This window comes from Neofelis nebulosa, chromosome 1 (genome assembly GCF_028018385.1).
Source record: "Neofelis nebulosa isolate mNeoNeb1 chromosome 1, mNeoNeb1.pri, whole genome shotgun sequence".
Taxonomy (NCBI): Eukaryota; Metazoa; Chordata; class Mammalia; order Carnivora; family Felidae; genus Neofelis; species Neofelis nebulosa.
The window spans coordinates 199,190,347-199,208,598 of NC_080782.1; the positions used below are offsets into that span (position 1 = coordinate 199,190,347).

The 18,252-nt window shown below is 33.2% G+C and overlaps 1 protein-coding gene across 2 annotated transcripts in view; it reads left to right on the forward strand.

Moving 5' to 3' along the window:
- The window catches only part of KLHL1 (kelch like family member 1), a 369,777-nt gene that overhangs the window by 210,044 nt on the left and 141,481 nt on the right, over positions 1-18,252 (forward strand). For both annotated transcript variants that reach the window (XM_058683193.1, XM_058683200.1), the window contains exon 5: positions 5,353-5,565. In XM_058683193.1, the coding sequence (XP_058539176.1) occupies positions 5,353-5,565 (213 nt within the window). The remainder of the gene's footprint in view (positions 1-5,352; positions 5,566-18,252) is intronic.

The following is an 18,252-nucleotide window of genomic DNA, read 5'->3' on the forward strand; positions in this document are numbered from 1 at the left end:
GTAGAAAGGGAGAGAGGGAGAGGGAGAGGGAGAGGGAGAGGGAGAGGGAGAGGGAGAGAGAGAGAGAACAAGAGAGAGAGATCTGGATCCTAATAGTAGAACACTTTTTCCTGACCCTGACAATCTTTTAGGTCATTGGAAACCTGATATTTCTTAAAGGCATCAATCTTTAAAATAAAGAGCCTAGAAATTATAATTTAAAAGATTGGGAATAGTTTCTTAGGTTTATGTAAGAGTTTTTAATGTAACTTTTTTTTTTTTTACTTTCTCTTATGATATTTATTATTTTCCTGTGGCTGCCTTAACAACGTATTGAAAGCTGAGTAGCTTCAAACAACAGAAATTTATTCTCTTATAGCTCTAGAGGCTAAAAGTCTGAAATAAAGATGTCAGCAGATCCATACTCTCTCTGAAAGTTCAAGAGAAGAATTCACCCTTGACTTTTCCAAATTCTGGTGGTTCCTAGCAATCCTTGGGATTCCTTGGCTAGTGACAGCATGACTTTTATCTCCACCCTCACATGGCCTTCTTCCCTCTGGATCACCTCTGTCTTTACGTGGTGTTCTCACTGTATGTCTGTTTCTGTCTTTTAGGATACCAGTAATTGGATTAGGGACCACTCTAATCCAGTATGGCCTTATTTTAACTTAAGCTACTTACATCTGCAATGACCCTATTTCCAAACCTCACATGAGCTTTCAAGTGGATATGAAGTTTGAGGAGACCCTACTCAATCTGGTGGTGCATCATGTAACTTCTGCTTCAATTCAGAATTTAGACCAAACATTTGCAATCCATATCTATATAATAAGCCTCAGCCAGAGGATGTAGCCAATTCTCAGGCTCACCTTTCAGTTTTTCATTTATTTGATAGTTTGAGTCTCCTAATAATTCATCTTTTTAACCAATAACATTTTAGATGGACAATGAATTCTATGGCCTCTGGTGATTTGGAACCAAGCCAGAGATTCTGTGGTGGTCTGGCAAAGGATTAACCTTCCCAATATAATGCTTAAAAAAGCAATTAGGAGGTTCTTCTAAGTGGGGTGCCTGGGTGGCTCAGTCAGTTTAGCATCCAACTCTTGATTTTGGCTCAGGTCATGATCCCAGGGTTGTGTGATCTAGCTCCCTGTCAGCCCACTGAGCGCTGGGCTTGGAGCCTACTTGAGATTCTCTCTCTCCTTCTGCCCCTCTCTCTGGCTAGTGCGCTCTCTCTCTCTCTCTTTCTAAAAATTTTTAAAAATTAAAAAAAGTAATACTTATAAAAGAAAAGAAAGTTCTTCTAACTGACCTCTGATCACAAAGTGCAAGATGGTAAAACATAAGTTTTAACTCAGTAGACGTGCATAACAGTGGTTTCTATGAGTTAACCATAATAGTTTACCGTGCATAGAGTGTACTACTACATTGGGAGTAGCTGCTGATGAAGTAAACAATGTTAAAGTTTATGTTAAAGTTATTTGAACATTAATAAAATATTTTACTACAATTTAATACTCATAATTTTAACTACATCAATAACTAAAATATGATAATTGAATAGATTTACTTACATTATTTTGACCTGATATTACCATTAATTGTTAACTGACCTTCAGAATTATGTCAAAAAATTAATTTCTACTGGAACTTCAAATCAATTACTAATTATTGATATATAACCAATAATAAGCTAAGGGAAGACAATAATATAATTAAGGGAGAGAAGAAAATTAATATTAGAAAATATTTGTGTCACATTCATGAAATAATTAAATAAAAATGGTGAGGAAATTCTGTTCCAAATAAAAAAATTATAATTTTTATAGTTAGCCAAATTATTTAAATATTATGAAGTGGAAAAAGTAGATAGTAAAATTTAGTCTTGCTCTAATTAATTAAGATTATTTGTTTCTTATGTAGTGGCAACTTAAATTTGGTGCTAAAATCTTCTTTATAATAAATGTTTCACTCTATGTGTAAAAATTGTGTGTATATATTACTATTTAATGGAGAGACTGTCAAATCTTTAAAATAAGTGTATTCCATTATATGGTCTAAAGTAAACTTTCAATATTATTTCTCTCTCATTCTCAATGAAATTGACATTCCAAATATGGCAATTTATACCATATTACCTGCTATTACGTCTTTGTTTATATGCTTTCCTCTAGTTGTAATACTATATCTTTCCATTTCCCATTTTCTAGTTGACACTCCTAGCTATATTCTAGGCCCATTTGAGAAACCTGCCTGGCAAGTCATTTTCTAAGCACTGCATGTTTTATAGTGTCTCATGTGTGGTATGCTTTTTGATGCACATCCATTTTGTTCTCCTTACTACAGTTATCTGGGACCATATGTTATGTGTTCAGTAAATCCATATAGAATGAATTATTGAATAAGTTTAAAGTAAAGTTATTGCACAAAAGGTAAATAGGCCAAAGAACTTTTATGCCTTTCATTACTTGATCTTCTCTGACAAGGAGTTAGCTAAGGTGCACAAGCAATGTATGGAAACTAGTGTGAATTTATATTCTTTTCTTCTTCAGTGACTAGAACATAATGAAATCAAAACAATTACCAGAAGCTAGAATAAGCAAAAACAAAAACAAAAACAAAAACAAAAAAAACAAAAAACAAAATACCAGGAAACTATTAGGCAGTGTATCACGAAAAGGGGACTTGATGGAGAAAACAAAAAAAGAGCAAAGAGAACTTCAGAACTCTAAAATATGTAAAGGAAAAATAATAAACAACATACTATACAGTGTGACAGATCCAGTGATATCTGCTACTAGCTCTTAATGTCCAGTTTATTTATTGCAGTTTTTTCAAACCTGGCTTGTTCCCAAAAATGTAGTATGCCTTGCAAAGACATAAAATTATAAAAATATACTCTAAATCAGATTCAGGAATAAAAGAAAAAAATTCTGCTGTAGTGATGTTAAATGACACCTATTGGAGCATCTGAAAAAGAAATCAAACTATAAAAGGCTATAGCCTTCCTATGAGATAGATTTCAATTTAACTCTAAGTTTTCTAAAGGCCAAATAAAAAGAGAAATCTGATCAATTTCATAATTTACAACATCCATAGTAAAAGCAAACCAATTTGCTCAGGAGAAGTGCAATTATTCCTGCTACTAAAACCTGTAGGAAATTTCTCCCAAGGGTCATCATAAAGAGACACTGTAAAATATAACAAAATATGCCTTAAACAATGTCTTTGATAGACACCACTAAGAGTTTCATAGAACTGTTTTTTATGGCACCCTTTACTGTATACTGCTGGTTTAGCTATACAATTCTGTATGTAGTTTAATAGAGGCATAGATTTTTCAGTAACTCGAAAAATAGATGGACAAAAACATCTTTCAAAGATTTCAAAGCCATCTTGATCTCACTTTTTATCAAGTTCTTTAGAGAAACTTGGTGGCACTATTTCTCACAACACTCTATTGGTTACTTCAGTAAATAGTTACTGGACGTCAATAATTTACATAGTACTACATTAGGCACAGAGGAAACACTGGGGACAAAAATTTCCAGGAAATCAGCTATTCTGTGATGTCAATTAAATGTACATAAATATGAAAAATGACCTGAATGAAAGTAAAAGTTGACATGCTTTTGTGACAGCTGAAGGCATTTCAAGCCTTGGATTCAGTACCAAGGATATACTCTTAATATAGGTTAGGTCTGACTTAGAAAATGTGTTTGGATTTGCTCTTCCATACACGGTAATGGGCACTTGCTGAATCTCCTACTCAGCTTTAGGATAATCATAATGCCTTTTGGGGAAGAGATCTAGTCCCATCTCTTTTAGATTTTTTTCTATAATAGGCATGTATTGAGATTTCTACCAAAACTGTGATTTGAGAATCCTTACTTATATCTTTGTTGGAGTTGAGACACAGAGGAAGGTGGAACAGAAGAGGCAACCAGTCAGATCTGTCTTCCCTAACCATACATCAGCCCCTGAGGCCTGTCTGCTAAAATACAAAGTTTTTGACAAGTCGTTTTAAAAATGTGTTTGAAAAAACTGCACTGTTCTGTACTAATTCCAAGATTTTATTCTTCTCTACAAAGATCATCAACACAGCAATTCAATAAATATATACTATTCACCTGCTATGTTCCAGGATCTAGATATATAAGGTTAATTGTCAAGGTGTTTGTCTCAAGGAGCTTCCAGTTTGTGATGAGACCCCCTAAGTACACTGAAAATTAGGCCACAGTTTGGTAACTGCTGCCTCAAATATAAATACCACGCACTGCAGAGGCATGATGGATGGGGCAGCCAGATCAAATGCAAGCAGACAGAGGGCTCGAGAAGCCCATATATAGCAAGTAGATTTGGAATTGAGTCTTGAAAATGACAGAAATTAGGAAAACAACATGGATGAAAGTCATTTTAAAGCGATAGAGGGAGAGAGGGAGGACATGTCAATCAGGATGGAAATTGAAAGAAGAGTAAGTAATTTTTGTGACTGGAACACAAATAAGGTGAAGCCGTGTAGTCTTAGAACAGAAAGAGGTCAGACCAGAAAAAACTAGTGTGGTTAACCAAGAGATTTGAACCGAAAAACAAAAGTAGACCAAACGAAACTAAGCAAAACTTCAGAGTAATGGCATACATTTTATGTTTTAGACACATTCTATCATTATTATAGGGGCTGCAGTAAAGAAGCTAAGAATAGAGTCAGGCAGAGTAATTAGAAGGTTATGGCAGCAATCTGGAAGAAAATAAATGGGAATCTAAATTAAGCCAGAGAAATTGTGATGAGAGGAGGGAGGTATGAGAGATAATAAAAGGGTGGAACATACATGCTTTTGTGACTTCTCTGGCCTATTTGTGCTATATTTGTTTTTTTCTTTTTTGTTTTTTGGGAGTTTTTTTGTTTGTTTTGGGGTGTTTTTTTTTTTTTTGCTTCTAAATAAACAATGATGCATCTTATAGTGTCATTTACTCTCTATGTAGTTTCATTCCCACTTTCTGATTCATGTATAGGTAGTCAAGCTTTAAAAAATCTGAAATGGTATTCTCTTCGTATTCACCAAATCTTACATAGCAGGTCCACTTGAAACTTGAACATTTAATCACTTAGTACATTCTGCCTGCATAACAAAGCTCAACATTATAATCCTCCAGTTATTACAAGATCTGTGCTGTCTCTGATACATTTACACTTCAATTACAATTACAATGCTTTCATTTTAACAGCTTCTAGTTTCTGAAGGATTAAGTCTCAAGGATTATGTTATAATGAGAACAAAGGTTATTGACGACTTTTCTCATTTCTTTCTGAGATGCTTTGCTAGCTAAATCAAAGTGAAGCCAAATTTATGCCAAGATGTTTTCTCCCTGCAGGAAAACATAATGGAAGTTATGAGAAATCAAGAGTTTTTACTGCTTCCAGCTGAGGAGCTCCATAAACTCCTGGCCAGCGATGATGTAAATGTCCCTGATGAAGAAACCATCTTCCATGCATTAATGATGTGGGTCAAGTATGACATGCAGAGGAGATGCAATGACTTGAGTATGCTTCTTGCCTTTATAAGACTGCCACTGCTTCCGCCACAGGTAATTGCATGTGATGCTGATAAATGGCTACTATGTGTTGAAAAATCCTACGTTAAAAGTAACATCAAAATATAAATAAAAGGGGGGCGCCTGGGTGGCGCAGTCGGTTAAGTGTCCGACTTCAGCCAGGTCACGATCTCGCGGTCCGTGAGTTCGAGCCCCGCGTCAGGCTCTGGGCTGATGGCTCGGAGCCTGGAGCCTGTTTCCGATTGTGTGTCTCCCTCTCTCTCTGCCCCTGCCCCGTTCATGCTTTGTCTCTCTCTGTCCCAAAAATAAATAAAAAACGTTGAAAAAAAAAATTAAAAAAAAATATAAATAAAAGGATAATAACAACTTAAAATAGAAAATAATACCCATAAAGCATTTGGTAACATAGTCATGTTCAATTAATATGTATATAGTAAATGCGTGCATGCGCGCGCGCACACACACACACACACACACACACTTGAAAGCAGAAAGTCCAATCATTTACCAAACTAAGTTTTATGCCCCTCCATTACCATTTTATTACAACTGTTCAATTATTAAAGAAAAAGGAGCATCACACCCTGTTCATTATTATTCCTCACGATTTTATTTTTACTTTTAATCAAATACTCTTTTCAGGAAAATTTGGTGATGGAAAATGATGATGATAGGTCTGAATCCCGTCTCTGCCACATATTGACTCATGTTCATATAACTATGAGAATGTCACTTAATGTCTCTGATATTCAATTCCTTTATATATAGAATAAAATTGTGCTATCACACAAAAAATTTGAGAGGATCAAATTAGATAAATAGTATCTAGAAGATGTTTAAAACTTTGCAATTAATTCCCTGGTTCCCTATTTTGACAATCTACCCATCTGCCTATCTTCTATATAATTTATTTATCTAGCCTAAGGTGTAATAATATGATCATTTTCTGATGAAAATACATCCTTGAAGTATATTTTAAGGCTCAATGCATGAGATATCAAACCTCTATAGATGGATAAGACATATACTGACGGGGTTCATACTTATGAAACAACAGCCTTTGGCAGTTGGGATTGTGAAATCTTTAATAATTGGAGCTAAGGAGAATCCATACACCAAGTGAACCAACCACCTCCTTTGATTGATGAGTTATGTAAGACACAGGTGAATTGATAAGAACAAGTTTATTCAGTTCGTAAGAAGAAGAGTATTTTTCTCTGATTTGGAGTCTTGTGCTTTAAACTAATTTGTAACATTGCAAAATTATCTATGTGCAGCAATGTTAACATGGGGTTTCTGTCTTCTCAGGCTATCCAAAATAAGCTTGAAGGGTAGCTCTTACCTCCGCAATGTTAGATAAAATTGTGTTGTGTATACATTTTTTTCTCTGGTAGCTGTGGGGGGCCTGTAACATTCACCTGATCCTTCTTTTGGATCCATACAACCCTCAACACTTTCACTAATACATATATTACTAAGAATGTAATACAGGGAATTAGGGCACTGGGAAAGAATGACAGGCCAAATATAACATGCTAATACGTGAAGTGAGAGGTATGGTCGTATATTAAGATTGGAAAGTTAAAAAAAAAACACTGTGTCAAAATTGGGATAACAAATCAAACTTAATACAGTAATAATTGTTTTTCATCTGGCTGCTGAAATGAATAAAGTAATAAAAACAGAGAAAAAGAATTTATGGAAATCCTGCCTAAGCAAATTATATAAGATTATCCTAATACCAGGATTTTAAAAGGGAGACAAATGCATTTAGGTAACTAAACAAAGAATAAACTGTGAAGCCAAGCACTGGATTTGTCTGCATCTTCCATCCTAGGTTCTGACGCAAGATATTCTTTGAAGCCTGGGGATCTTCTCTCAGGATAGAAATGGCCAATGATCACTATTAGCCAAAAATATCATACTCATCTGTCATCAAAAATGGGAGATGCTTTTACCTATACATCTGTCTATACTATTCCATCAGAATAGACATGTACATCCTATTAGCTTATTTGTTCCTAAGGCTACACATTAAAATTATAGTTTTAATTCTTATTGGTTCACCTGATTCATCTTAATAAATTAAACTATTTATTAACATTAGAAATTAAGATATATATTTTTGGTGTAACTCGCTAGTAAAAGACTTTTAAGTATACTCTTATTACAGTGTCTAATAGGTATAAATATAGCATATATCTATTCTCTATTCCTCATTTCTCAAACTAGGGCCATTCCAAACTAACTTTATATATAATTTCAAGATAGATGTGCAAGAAGAAAGAGTAAAACACATTTTCTTTTCATAAAATGTTTCTGGATATAGGAGGAGCTATCACTTCTTAACTAACAGAATTACATGCACATTCCATATATTTCTAACCTTCAATACACAACTGCAAGGTAGATGTTATTAATTATATTGTACAGAGGGAAAACAGGTTGAAAGAGGTTAAGTGACCTTGTCAAAGGCCATAGAGCTAGTGAGAAATCCAGACTTCTTGCAAACCTGAGCTGTGATGTAGTTCTACTGAGTGTACGTTGCTTCTTTGTTTGCTTTCAAAAATGGAACACCATAAAAAAATCGCCTGAATACAGCAGTTTTGAATATTCCTACAAAAAGACTGGTGAAGGAAGAAGAGCAGGGGAATAGGAAATAACATGATTTTATTTCTTTCTTTAGTTACTAAAAATAATACACTTCATCTCATTTAATTTCTTCATTATCCCATGTAGTAAATATTATTATTACCATTTGACAAATGAAGAAATTGAGAATGGGAATGATAGCTGTCTTCCTATGGAGTTGTAGATTGTGCTCTGGATGTATCTGATTATTCCACTGAGGAGAAATGAGTGTAGTATTTTTCTGTTGGCTTCATATTTAACTCAATCTCCGACAGAGGTTAAAAAAAAAGAGTTTAATCAAATCTAGGATTTTCTAGCCTTTTACATGAGCTTTCAAAGAAACTAAGCATCTTAGGGTCTTTAAGAAAAGCCATTATGATGATCAGGAAACATTTTTTTCTTGATCCTGGAGCCATTAAATATATGTTTACACCTATTATGTATTGCTTATACACCAACACTCTCCTCTCTTCCCTCCTCCCTCTCTCTCAATATATATGTTTATTATATATATATATGTATATATATATATGTTTATTATATACATAATTTACATATCTATTAAAGATTAAATATATGTGCTTATTATATACATAAACCTTTATTTAATCTTTAATAGTTATATAAAATGCAATGTTACATTTTAAAGTACTAGCAATATTTAAAAGAAGGAAAATCTCCATTTTTCTAGTGAGGTAAGAATTTATTTTCGAAGGGAAAGAGTAAATGGGCTAACTTTTTAAGGAGACCTGAGAGAAGAATTTGTATGATAATTCCTGTGATGTAAATGACAGGTTTCAGGTAAGTGAGAGAACGATGCTCGGAAGACCTGTTGGGAGCTACATATAATATTGTGAAGCAAAACACAAGTACTGACCAAGGCAAGAGTAGAAAACCAAGATTTAGAGATGTCTAAACAAAAAGAAATAAATACAGAAAAAATATATATGTTTCTGGGATAAAGCTAAACTAAATAACTGGGAGTATTTTTACAGCCTTGATTTTCTAGTTTCTATTTAGTAAGTGCATGGAAAAATTTCTAGAGCTTAAACAAAAAGTAAAAATAAAGACATTGAGACTTCATCAACAAAGAAAACATGTTAAAAGATTGACTGCTGTCAAAGAATAAATCTAGATTATTACTACACTAATAGTCTTCTCTTATACTTGTGAGCCAATTGACCAACCTGCCTTAGGTGGATTTCAATTTAATTATTTATCACAATCTGCATTCTCATAGATATTTTTTCCATCATGTGTATTTGTGTTTAGTTATTTCTTAAGTTCACAAGAGAAAATCTGTTCTGATATTCTCTTTTATTTATAAATTAATGCATGTTATTATAAAGTATAAATTATGTTAATTTGGTGTACAAATATATAATAAAGATATAAATTTTGGTAGACAGTATGGATTTTAGTTAAGCACAGTGGTAGACACCATGAGCTTCAGAAGAGAATAAAAGAAGAGACATAAAAAGACTCAGAAGTGAAATGTCTATTTTATCTTGTATTGAAATATAATAGTTATTGCTGAAATAACTTCAGTTGGCTTTGCTATAGAAAGGAACTGAGGAAAAGGCAAAATGAAAGAAATACATAATTGAGTTATAGTCTAACAGTGAGTGACTTCTATTATCTTTTAACATTATATTTTAAATAAGGGAGAAGTAGAATTTTCCATAAGAGTTTCTATATTTTTCTGGACTGCCCAGAGGTTTAAAAATTTCAACAGACTTGGAAAAAGTATGGAAATTTCATTTTAGAGAGTGAATGTGTATGTGTGTGTTGTGTCTGTATGCATAAATTTACTTTTTTCCTATATTTTCTTTTATAAAGATGCAACAAAAGAATATGTTCCTATGCAATAACATGTGCTAACACTATGAAACTATTGTTTCCACTCGTTTTAACTGATTTCATAAGATATAAACTTGTAATACGTACATAAATATTTATTTCTTATATACCTGTTTTAAAAGTACAAAAACTATCCAATTTTTGGTGTGTTCCTTTCTAATGATTGGTTTGGAAATTTAAATCATGTTATTCCAAAAATGAAGGATTGCAATTCTATATATACTCAAGTCAAAATATCTTCCAAAAAACTCAGTTTTATCACAGTCAGAGATTATTTAGAAGGTTAGACATATACAAATAAACTATGTTTCCTATTTGGAATCGGTATTGTTTCTCTTTTGAGATGACAAGGATAAAGATTTCTTATAACTTACTAACCAGACACCTACTGACTTTTAAAGGAAATACGTAGCTGCGTGTGTGTGTGTGTGTGTGTGTGTGTGTGTGTGTGTGTTTATATACATAAACACTTTCGGTAGCAAAATGTGAAAGAAAAAAAAAACATATGAAATGGAATAACAAATGATTGCCTAAGCTTAGAAGAAAATGGCTTATTTTAATAATAAAAAATAACAAAATAACAAGGAAACCGAAAGTGTATCTTAAGGAAACAGATACTACTTCTATTTTATAAGAATACATATTTCTATGCAAAGCTGTAATTAATTTATTCCAAAAGATTCTTTATGTAATAATAGCAATATGAGAAGGGAGAGGTCATCAACATTTTTTACTCCATTGGAAATGTGACAGTTGATCAGATACCAGTGATATAGATTCTGCTGTCTATAAAAATTATAGCCACCACTAAAAATCCTAATGAAAAGCAAGCAAAGTGACAAAGAACAAATCAATATAACAAGAGCATTCATAAATCACAATGTAAGATATACCGAGTAGATTATACTCCTGAGTAATTTATATGTTTTGTTTGGTTTTACTTCTCCAAAGGAAGCATTGATAGACCACCTGATAATTCCAACAATTCTCCAAGTTTGTCAGCATAAATGTTCAGTATTTAGTGTGTTATATATCTTACTTTTACAAAGGAAAAGAAAAGAAAAAAACTTTTAACTCTTACAAAGGAGTAAGGCAAAAGGAATTAATCAAACACATTAACAATGCATTTCCGGTCTTTGTTACTCTTCAATTTGTTTTTGTTCTATTTTGTTTGTTTTTTTTTTTTTTTTCCTCTCTCTCTCTCTCTGATCTGCTTGCTGTCTGATTAATTAATGATTATACCAGACATCATCAAAGAAATAGTCTTCTCCACAAAACTAGACTGTAATAGTTTTAAAAAGTGTAGAATAATGTTATTCTCTAAAAGAAACTTGAGAAACAGTGTTTTTAAAACAGAAATGCTCAGACAATATATGCTTCTAAAATCTTACCGGAAATACCATTTAGTTTCATGATCATCTATCACATGATGGCATTCACGGTTCAAGTTATAATATTAAGAAAATACAATAATTTTTTATTTCATCAATTTTTGTAAGTGAGTTATAATGTAAAAACAACAACAACAACAACAACAAAAGATATGCACAAGCACAAACTCAAACTTACACACATTACTCTCTTTGGTCACGAGGGTAGAGAAATTGGAACCTAATCTGAAAGACTACTTTTTTGTTACAGTGCTGAAAGCCTCTGTGCTTTTGTCAAGGGCTGATCTCAATGCTTGTGGTTTGTATCCCATCTTTATTGCCATTGAAATTTCACTACTTCAGTGACCCCTTTTATATTTTATATTATTAATTTGTTCCGTATCGGATCATTGGTATTAACTCATGTAGATTTGTTGTTTCGCATATGTTAAACAAAACTCCTCATATTCCTACCTACGGTTTCAATTCCGTTTCCTTTTCAAGCAAAATATGTAATTATTATTTATAGTTGTAATAAATCTAATTATTAATAATCATCATTCTCTCTTCAATACACTGTAATCAATCCTTTGAACAATTTAAAATCACCGCAAACCTCCATGCTGTAATATTCTGCCTATCTCATTTGTTTCTATCTTATACTTGGCTTCCCAGCGACGTTTGACAGAATTGATCTGGCCACTCTTACCCAATTGTTATTCCTAATTTTTTTGTACTCCGTGATGTTGCAATGCCCCAGGACACCATGTGCTCTGCATAAAGAATAATATTTACTCCTGTACTTTTAAATACTTTATAGGAGTCAATTGTAAGTTCCAAATGTATATATTTAGCTCTAAACTTTTCCTGAGAGATAGATTCAAATACCTGGTTAACTACTTGATATCTCTAATTAGATATCCAAGAGCCATCCAAAACTTCACATACTGGAAGAATTGAAGATCCCAAGACTTTCTCCCTGCTCCCCTACTCTCAGTAAATAGCACTACCAACCATCTAGTTGCTTAGGCTTAAATTCTAGCATCACTTTTAATTCTTAACTTTGCATTGCATTTAACATTCAGTTCTTTAGGAAGTCCTTTTTGACTGTATTCTAAACTATATCCTTAGTCTGTTCTTTTTTTTTTTTTTTTTTTGGCCTCGCTACAGCCCCATCCTAAAATAAGCCACCACCATCCTTCTCCTGCACAATTGGAATAGTATCCTACCTGTTACTAGAACTTTTATGCTTAACTATGGCAGTAATTTCCAACAACAGAACTCTTGAAGTGTGAATGCATTAATCTCAAATTTAAGATTTATACTCTTAGGACTAAATGCTAATATCCTTGCCCTGCAAAGTCTGCATCGTCTATTTCATGATTACCAACTTCCTGACCTAATCTCTCCCCAGCACTTAGTATACTCTAGGTACACTGATATTCCTTCTGTTTCTGGCACAGGTCAAGTTTATTTCTTCTATAGCATATCTGTGCCAGCTGGTGCTGGGGGCTAGAAGCAGTGGCTTGCCAGTGGAAGAGGATGGTGATGATAGGAATATCTTCTCAGGTGCAAGCAATGAAAGGGGAGGCATAGTTTGTAGATTATTAAAGACAATAATAAAATGGCCAAAAGTCAGCCCACTTTTGTTATTACTAGACCTTGACAATTCTTTAAAATGCCATTAATAACATACTCCTACCTGCTGGGATGAACTGCCCACCACACCCCTTTTCTGAACGTCTACTGCCTAGAAGATGTTTACATTCATCATAGCATGGCTGACTCTTTCTAATTAATCACATGCCACCTCAAATGTGTCCTGTTCTTAGCACTTTCACCTACTATTTTCTTGAGTTTTAATCTGTTTTTATCTCTTTCCTTATAAATATATTTTTCAGAAAACCAGACTTGAAGCTCTTGTTCACAAAATTCCTGGCATAATGAGTACTCAAAAAGTATTCATCAAGTCAACAAATGAAAACATTTTCTAGGTCTTAGGAATTGTAGTTTCATTTAACCATATGTTGATATATGACTTATCTGAAATGAAAGAGAAATCTACAATAGTGTGTTATGATGGAGCTAACAGTGGGTACTAAGGATGAAGTCATAAAGAGCACATTGATTCAGACTTTACTGAAAATCCTTTATTGAATGGACAATAGGAAAGCAAATTAAATAGGATATGCTCCCTCATCTCTTTGCTTTATTAGATATATCCATAGAATTTACTTTATTCGATATATCCATAGAACATAAATCATTAGAATTCCTCTGATTTAATGATACATTTAAAAATAAGTTGGCTATAAGAAAAAAATGTCCCATTTTCATTGCTAGCATAATATATCAGAACACAAAGTCCATTCCATGGGGAAAAAAAACCCTTGAACTTCAGTTAGTTCATAAGCATTTTTGTACATATTAAATAATATACATAACATTTACCAAGAGGCCACACAGTGTGAGAACAATCATTTTCCTCAATTAAACATTAAAGAAGAATTTCATTTTTTATTCATGCCTATTTTATATAACAATGATAAAATTAAAGGACATAATAATTTGTAAGAGGACTAACAAAAATCGTGGAATGTTTGGAATGAAGCAAAAGCCATTTAAATCATTAAAATATTTCTAGCTATTTTAATTTAGGATTTAGGGAACTCAGTTAACTCATGAAGCTACTTTAATATTTTAGTAACTGAAGTTTATAGAAATAAAATCTGAAGATTAAAATAGGATCCTTAGACTAAAGAATACTCTTAATTTGGGGGCAAATATCATAGGTTAAGCTATAGTAGAGGAAATTACCTTGATCCAGTTATAAGATTATTTTATTTTGATCAGTAATTTATTTGGGATATAGATAAAATACATATTGTTCCTGCATCCCCTGTCCACACTGCTATTTTTATAAAATATTTTTGCTTGTTACTCTTTGAGGAAAAGCAAGGCAGCCTGTGTGGCTGAAACAGAGTCATCCAGGGAGTGAGTTGTTGGAGGAATTTAGAGAAGGTGAGGATCGAAATCATTGAATGACTTGTAAGCAATTGCAAGGACTTTGGTACTTCCTTTGAGTGTGATGGAAGCCATTGCAGAGTTTTAAGCAGAAAAGAACTTTATCTCATGTACACAGTTGAATGGACTATCTAGTTGCTGTGTAGAGAGTATACTACAGGGAAACAAGAGTAGAAAATGGAAACCAGTTAGGAGGTGATAGCAATAGCAGAGGTGAGATATTTGAGAAGTCACATAAGAGTAATAAGGTAGTAACAATGAAGATAGTGAGAAGTGTCCTCATTCTAGTTATATTTGTAAGTACAGCTGTTTATATGGGAGAATAAGAGATAAGAGAGGAATCAGAAATGATCCCAGGTTTTTTGGCTTGAGCCCTAATGAGGAAGGATATTATGGAATACTGACTTTAAGATTTCTATTAAGCCTTTAAGTGGAAATGTTGAATAGGCAGTTGAATGCATCATTTAGGTGTTGTGGAGGTACACTAGGAGATATAAATTAGGAAACCGTTGGCATATAGATATAATTTAAAGCCATGATATGAGATAGTATTACCTAAGAAGTCAGAATAGATAAATAAGTACAGAGAACTCAATCACGTTCTGGGCATCGAAACATTACAAAATTAGAGATAGAAAGAACCTGGTAACTGAAATCAAGACACTAGTCAAATAGTATATAAACCAAGGGAGCTTGCTGGCAGAAATTTCATAAAATAAACCATCAGAGAGGACTGAGTGATAACCTGTACCAAATGCTGCTGAGAGATCAAATAGAACGATGTACGGTAATTGATTTTTAAGGATATGAAAGTCATTGGTAACTTTGACAAGATTAATTTCTGTGGAATAGAGCTAAGCAAATGTGGGAAAACTAGCATTTAAAATAGTAAATACATAGGATGTTTAAAACTGCAAAATTGAACCAAAAAATAGTCTGTAAGTGGCTGGGTTTATCAGCCAGGATTCAATGAAGAGAAACAAAAACAAAGTGAAATTTTAACATGGAAAATTTATTTAAAAAATCACTAAGTATAACAAGGATTTGGAGTAAGGAAGCGTTAGAAACTAAAAAGCTAAAGGAACTCTAAAGAATATAGAAATAGCAGATTTCTGAGGTATACTTCAGAGACATGGCTGTTTTAGGTCTAGACCACTACAATAAAGTGAATATCACAGTAAAGTGAGTCCAATGAATTTTTTGGTTTCCCAGTGTATATAAAAGTTATGTTTACATTTATAAAAGTATAGCCCATTAAATGTGCAATTATGTCGAAGAAAAACAATGTACATACTTATTTTAGAAAAAAATTTACTACTAAAAAAATGATAACCTTCATTTGAGCTTTCAGCGAGTCGTGTTCTTTTTGATGGTAGAGAGTCTTGCCTCCATGTTGATAGCTGCTGACTGATCAGGGTGGTAGTTGCTGAAGGCTGGGGTGACTGGGGCAATTTCTTGAAACAAGACAACAATGAAGTTTACTGTATTGATTGACTTTCCCTTTCACATATGATTTCTCTGCAGCAAGCAATGATGCCTGATAGCATTTTACTCACAGAGATTTCTTTCAAAACTGGAGTCAATCCTCTGAAACCCTGCCACTGCTTTATCAACAAAGTTAATGTAATATTCCAAATTCTTTATTTTAACAGTCTCCACAGCATCTTCACCAGGAGTAGATTCCATCTCAAGAAACCACTTTGTTTATCCATAAGAAGCAACCACTCATCCATTCAAGTTTTATTGTGACCTTTCAGAAATTCAGTCACATCTTCAGGCTCGACTTCTAGTTCTAGTTCTATTGCTATTTCTACCACATCTTTAGTTACTTCCTCCAGTGAAGTCTTAAACCTTTAATTTGTAATAAACACAATATCTGCAAAGCACAGTAAATCAAAGTCCTATAAAACAAGGTATTCTTGTATAAGGAGCAGCTACTTACTGCCTTGGGGCTGAGACAGAGCACCCACGGAAGCACCCCACCTGAGATTTCAGACCTCCTTGAAGACAGTGCAGCCATGGCTAACTAAATGGCAGACAAGTCATTGTGGTGTAGCAGTGGTAGAATTTTCTAGAAATCTGTCCTTTAGAACTTACTAGCAATCTTCCCTCTAGGTATCCCAAAAGAGACACCCTGCTACAAAATCACCTGGGGAGACTTCTGGGATAATTTTCTAGGTTCTCCTGGCCATCATGCTCTGCAGGAGGCAAGCACTAGAGAAACTGCATTCATTGCAGAAATCCGGTGAATAGGCATACTCAAACCAGGAAGCAAAATCTTTCTCCCTAGTGTCTCTCCAGTGTCCTCTACTGACAATGCTTACCATAGTGCTAGCTGGCAAAGAAAAAAAAAAAACAAAAAAAAAAAAAACCTTAACGGGCCATTTCATCATCCATTTTCACAAAACAGTTGAAAAAGATCATTTTGGAGCTGAGGGTCAATAAATTGATAAAGAAAACAAACAAAATATATTGATAAACACCAAACTGAAGGAGAGGAATCAGGCATGTTTACATACTCACGGGTGTGATTCTGAAGACAGGAAATTTGATGATGTAAGACAGAGGGAAGAACTGTTGTAATATTTTATCTAAATGTGCTAGGGTAGGTAGGATTTCATGCATAAGTGGGTAGATTGACTTTAGAAAAGAGGACTGGAAATTATCTATGTGAACAGGAGAAAAGCAAAAATATGTGCATGCAAGTTTTGGTAGTTGAGTAGATGCAGTGGTATAAATGAGTGTTTATTTGATATTTTTGAGTTCAACATTAATTCAGTGTTTGTTCATGGAAAGTTTAATTTCATTGGACCTCAGTTTTCACTTCAGGACAAGAAGATAGAAATATTTTTTTCTGTCAGTAACATTGTGTGAATGAAATTAATTTTTTTTTCCCTAAGAATTGATGCCTACTCAATAAATACTTGACAGTTTTATGGAGAATTAAGATATGTATGTCTTTCCATCTGAAAAAAAATAATTTTTACAATGCTTGAAACCTCTCATGAGCCTTTCAGTCATTCAATATGTATTAAAAGAAAGCAGACAAACAAACAAACAAACAAAAAAAACTTAAAGAACTTTTTGCTCATCAAATAAATGGCCTTTAGTGAAATATAGATTCCTTCCACTGGAGTCATTTTTTCCTGAGAGTCATCATTCACAGCTTTTAAATGACAAAAATCCTATGACTTAAAAAAATAGATAAACTGTTTAAAATTACTTTGCAAGCTTGTATCATTTAAATCATTCCTAAGAGGAAAGGAAGCAAACTATATACTGTGTGAATGAATCACAAGTGAATTGAATTTTATCACACAAGTATTGAAATGACTATGACTGTAATTTTAATTTCCAAGAGTATCAAATAAAATAGTTTATTATTATAATGACTCTGAAAATGGAAAAAATACCCCCAAGAGAAGAGCAATTTAACATTAATGACTATCCAGAGAATCAGGCAAAAGCACTCTTTTCCATTCTAATTAGATGGCAAATACTTATAGGTCACCCAGAATATAAGTTGTTACTTTAATAATATTCAAAAAGTAACAGTGCACTGCTAATGTTAAAAAATGGTAAATACTTATATATTATTTTGCATAACTATTCGGAATTTTTTGGAGTGATGTTATTTTTTCAAAATACAAAGATAAATTATCTTAGAATAATCTTATTGGTGCTGAGTACCATGCAATTTCATATTCCAACCCCATTAAGAAAATGGTGCACATGTTAATTTAATATTTCCCACAAATACATCAAATTTTCCAATTCAAGACTCCTGATAAATTAGAGAAAAGTTTATTTACTTTCCATATATTCAATTTTTTTA